The 5,099-nt window shown below is 36.0% G+C and overlaps 1 protein-coding gene across 1 annotated transcript; it reads left to right on the forward strand.

The window, feature by feature from the left end:
• The first annotated feature begins 409 nt into the window (after nucleotides 1–409).
• LOC110410041 (vacuolar protein sorting-associated protein 35A-like) lies at nucleotides 410–4,978 on the forward strand. The gene is made up of 15 exons (XM_021419611.2): nucleotides 410–631; nucleotides 768–864; nucleotides 1,001–1,124; nucleotides 1,510–1,695; nucleotides 2,073–2,160; nucleotides 2,362–2,418; nucleotides 2,536–2,625; nucleotides 2,751–2,873; nucleotides 3,010–3,144; nucleotides 3,257–3,373; nucleotides 3,653–3,892; nucleotides 3,984–4,049; nucleotides 4,264–4,353; nucleotides 4,594–4,683; nucleotides 4,952–4,978. The coding sequence occupies exons 1-15, from the start codon at nucleotides 539–541 to the stop codon at nucleotides 4,976–4,978; spliced, it is 1,623 nt and encodes a 540-aa protein (XP_021275286.2). The 5' UTR covers nucleotides 410–538.
• The last annotated feature ends 121 nt before the right edge of the window (nucleotides 4,979–5,099 follow it).

Consider the following 5,099-nt stretch of genomic DNA (forward strand, 5'->3'; position numbering starts at 1 on the left):
TAATAAAAAATAAAATTATTTTAAAAATATTATTATATCATTAAATTAGTAAAAATATTAACGATTAACTAATGACAAAACTTATGTATCCAATTGAAAATTTTTTTAAAACATTATTTATTTTGAAAACTAATTAATTTTGTGTGATCAAAATTTAAAAATGTTTGAATATTTTATTTTGATAAGAGATAACATTAATAACATATATTTTTGGATATATAAGAATTTTTGTATATAAAAAAAAACGGGGGAGGGATAGAACGATAGTTTTATATACAGTTTAAATATCTTACCATCGACGGTCTAAATCCCATCACAAGACTACGAGCACAAGCAAAGGTGAAGATCTAAGCGGAACATAGACCTGAGTAGCAGAGGATCGTACCAATCCAAAGAAAGGCTTGAAAGGCAGTTGAGGATTCGCGAACGGAGCAAGTCAAACCGCAACCTCGATAACAATTAAGAAGCGTTTTTCTTAGTAAGAAACAAGAAAGCAAAATTAAGATTCGGAGAGCCCAAAACCATCGCGACCGTGAAAATGATCGCTGACGGAGTCGAAGACGAAGAGAAATGGCTCGCCGCCGGCATCGCCGGCCTCCAACAGAACGCTTTCTACATGCATCGCGCTTTGGTATCTCTCCTTCTCATTGCTTCGTTAAGCCTTTGCTCCTTCGCAATTGTTAGTTAATTTGAACATATAAAACCCTAGTTTTTCGCAGAGAGTGGAAATTTGGCTTAGATGTTGATTATTTGTGATTTTTTGTTAGGATTCGAACAATCTCAGAGATGCTTTGAAGTATTCTGCTCAGATGTTGTCTGAGCTTCGAACCTCGAGGCTTTCCCCTCACAAATACTACGAACTATGTTAGCTCTTCTCTCCTGATCTGATCTCCATTTTGTATTAGATTCATAAGTTGTTGGATGTATTTCGTTTTCAACGGCGATTTTGATTTCGATGTGAGTTATGGTTTTTTTTTTTAATTTGTGGCGGATGGTTCAGATATGCGAGCATTTGATGAATTGAGGAAGCTGGAGATGTTTTTCAAGGAAGAACCGAGGCGTGGTTGTTCCATTATCGATCTGTATGAGCTCGTGCAGCATGCTGGCAATATATTGCCTAGATTGTAAGAACAAATCACATTCAAAGTGTTTCATGTGTGCTTGCTTAATTCTTCCGGTGTATTGATTGGCTGCATGCTGTTATATTCATGTGTAATTTTTTTCCAATAGTGTACGAAGTGGATATGAAGCAGCTTTTGTGTGAGTTGATGTATGCTAACTAGTTTTTGTCATTTAGGGAACTTGCGTTAACTTACATGTATGTACTATTCGGAAGTGCTCTATGTTTGGTTCATATGGAGGTTGTGTGAAATGGTTCTTTCTGGCACTAATGTTGGATTCAATTATTAAACAGGAAAAACATGTGCCTTCAGTTCACTATATTTTTGGAAAGTTGGGAGTTGAGAGCATGTAATGTTTAATCTTGACAAGTCTTGTGGTCACTTTCAGGTATCTTCTTTGTACTGTAGGCTCTGTATATATCAAATCCAAGGAAGCTCCGGCTAAGGATGTTCTCAAAGATCTTGTTGAAATGTGCCGTGGCATCCAGAATCCTGTGCGCGGGCTCTTTCTAAGGAGTTACCTGGCTCAAGTTAGTAGGGATAAATTGCCTGACATAGGTTCTGAGTATGAAGGGTAAGAAATTAGTTGTTTTCCCCCTATTTTTGGTGAAAAATGATTTGGCTAGCTGATACTTTAGTGTCTTTCTATTATGTTTGTTCCCAATATCTTTTATCTTTGAATGTCCAATTTTATCAAAATCACCAGAATTTGAATGTTATTCTCTATCATTTACGTGCTATCTTATGTTGGCATGCTACTTTTTCACTAGCACCGTGGGTACTGAATTGATTAATCAAATTATTGATCATGTCAAGCCTGTTTGTGATTTTGTTTACCATCTGATCAAATTGGTTGGTTAAAGACAAGTCAAATATTCTTCTCTTTTAATCTTTAAGCTGGTTTGTGTGTTGGAATTGCCTGATCTGGATTATCTCTCTTGATTCCTTCAGGGATGCAGACACTGTAGTGGATGCTGTGGAATTTGTGCTTCAAAACTTTACAGAGATGAACAAGTTGTGGGTGCGAATGCAGCATCAGGTTGGTTGAATTGAAATATCCGTGGACTGTTCCTGCTCTCATGTTTGGCATGCATGCATCACAATGCTTGCATGTCATGGAGGTAAAACTATATCATGAGGGCATGATTTCTGGTCATGCAGGTGTTATTCTGCTTGTCAATCATTCATACTCTTAGCTGATCTTGAGTTGAGGCTTGCTGTCGGGCTTTCTGGTCTGCAGGGACCTGCCCGAGAAAAGGAGAAGCGGGAGAAAGAGAGAAGCGAGCTACGCGATCTTGTAATATCTGTGACCCACATCTGGTAAATTTCACTGATATAGTGTTCTGTACCGGTTTGAAGTATGCTTACGAAAGGTTTGCCTGCTCCTCCACTTGCTCTTGGATTTTTTAATTAGGTTGGGAAGAATCTTCATGTACTCAGTCAGATAGAGGGTGTTGACCTTGATATGTACAAAGATACTGTTCTTCCCAGGATCCTTGAACAGGTTCGATTTGTGCAGGCACAAATGCTATTAGTTTACACCCGTGTTCTATCTTGGAGCTTATGATCTGTGACTTTTGCTTGCTAATCATCAAGCGATGGGTTCTGTTGTTTCAAATGTCTTCACAGGTTGTCAATTGTAAAGATGAGCTAGCTCAATACTATCTAATGGATTGCATAATTCAAGTTTTTCCTGATGAATACCACTTGCAAACTCTTGACGTGTTGTTGGGTGCTTTCCCACAACTTCAGGTGTGTCATAAATAGATTTTTTTTCTATTATGCACATGGATCTATGTATTTCTCCTATTAAAATTTATGATATAAAAGCAGCAATTTTTGCACACCTTATGAAGTTCTAAACTCTTTCTGCCTTTTGCTTTTTCAGCCAACCATTGACATTAAAACAGTGCTATCTCGATTAATGGAAAGGCTATCAAATTATGCTGCTTCAAGTGCTGATGTGTTGCCTGAGTTCTTGCAAGTAGAAGCCTTTTTGAAGTTGAATAATGCCATTGGAAAGGTAAATTTTGTGTATGTAGATAATTCCTCTTAGACTAACCTGATTATTGGTTTGTGGTCTTTTTATATGTGACAATTGGAATAATCAGTCTTATACCTATGTTATGATGCAGGTGATAGAAGCACAGCCTGATATGCCTATCCTTGGGGTGATAACTCTATATTCATCTCTTCTTACATTTACTCTCCATGTCCATCCGGATCGGCTTGATTATGCAGATCAAGTGTTGGTATGCTACCTTCTTATATGCATTATGCATGTTCACATTAATGTTTATGATTTCATTGCTCATAAACTAAGATCTATTAATACGTTAAATCATTTGGTTTGATCTCTTCACAAATAATTAATTATTAAGGTGTGCCCATGCCATTGATTTTTATGGTGGAACTTTCAATCTTGATTTATGTAAAAAGAGAAAGCTATTTAATCATTTGTTTCTACGGTCATTTGTTTTTACAAAAGTTGCAAATCAACTTAGAGGTAACTTCACCTTGTTATTGTTCAGGGAGCATGTGTTAGAAAACTCTCTGGCAAAGGAAAGCTTGAAGACAACAAAGCAACAAAACAGATTGTTGCCCTTTTAAGTGCTCCGCTTGAAAAATATAATGACATTGTTACAGCATTAAAGCTTTCTAATTACCCACGTGTCATGGAATACCTTGATAGTGAAACAAATAAAGTCATGGCAACTGTGATAATTCAAAGCATTATGAAGAACAAAACTCATATCTCGACTGCTGACAGGGTATGTTTATAATTTCATTGTTTACAACCCTGTCTTTCAAGATTGGTTTTTAGTTGAACTGGTTTCTTGATCTTGTTACTTTTTGTGATAGGTTGAGGCGTTGTTTGAACTGATAAAAGGTCTTATTAAGGATCTGGATGGGACTCTTGATGATGAGGTTATTATGATTTATCTGTCTTCATATTTATATTGTTTAAACTGTTGCTAGTTTTTAATGGTTCTTTTTAAGTATCTTCACCAATATGCATGACATTTGCTTAATCCCAGCAACTAGGTTAATATTTTTCTCATCTTTCTAGTATGCTTTAGATTGACCCTTTACAAATGGTGTTCCTACTCATGTAATTGCTTGTTTGCTTTCTCACGTTTAGGTTGATGAAGATGATTTCAAGGAGGAGCAGAATTCTGTTTCACGTCTTATCCAGATGTTGTATAATGATGATCCAGAAGAGATGTTTAAGGTATTTGATTGGGTGAAAGCATTTTTCTTCTCATAGTTATATAGGTATAATGAGACTTGATAATCATATAGTTCAAGTGCACCTAGCAGGATTTCCTTCTGAACATTTTGCTGAGTGCAAAAGTTCTCCTTTTCTTTGATGTAGCCAATTTTTACCTCAACAATTACATAGAGTTTATCCTGAAAGTTCGTATATTTTCTTCTTCTGAAGTATTTGTGATTTCTATGTGATAATTTGTAGATAATATGCACGGTGAGGAAGCATATCTTGGCTGGAGGACCAAAACGTCTACCCTTCACTGTCCCTCCCCTTGTTTTATCTTCGCTTAAGGTTTGTTTCCATCTAGTGTGTTATGAAATTGCAAGTTAAGACTAAATAAATGTTACTGTCGATATCTAGCAGATATTGGCGTGTAAATTATGCAGCTTTTATGACCTCTCACTGATGCACTTTAGAGAAACTTAAGAAATTTGTCTCATGAAAGGGTAAACCTTGTACAAACAATTAAAATCCAGATATTAAAAACCATTAAATTGAAATTTCTTTCTGTAAATATTCTGAAATTGCAATTATGCTGGAATATACTTAAAATTTTCAGTCTTTAAATCCTGAAAAGTTACAGTAGAAAGCTATTCCCCCTTTCCTCCCTCTTCACCTTTTTTCTGTTGCTGTATGTGGGCTGCAGTTAACTGGAATTTTGTTGAGTCTCTGCATCTTTGGCTCTTTTTTTTTTTTTTAATGAAATT

Source organism: Theobroma umbraticum, unplaced genomic scaffold, assembly GCF_002168275.2.
Source record: "Theobroma umbraticum cultivar Fairchild unplaced genomic scaffold, ASM216827v3 scaffold_44.0, whole genome shotgun sequence".
NCBI lineage: Eukaryota > Viridiplantae > Streptophyta > Magnoliopsida > Malvales > Malvaceae > Theobroma > Theobroma umbraticum.

Bases quoted from the DNA above. Each gene is read 5' to 3' on its own strand.
- LOC110410041 (XM_021419611.2), top strand. From the start codon at position 539: ATGATCGCTGACGGAGTCGAAGACGAAGAGAAATGGCTCGCCGCCGGC. The intron at 1,125-1,509 runs GTAAGAACAAAT...GGTCACTTTCAG, and splicing joins GGCAATATATTGCCTAGATT to GTATCTTCTTTGTACTGTAG. The intron at 4,050-4,263 runs GTTATTATGATT...TCTCACGTTTAG, and splicing joins ATGGGACTCTTGATGATGAG to GTTGATGAAGATGATTTCAA.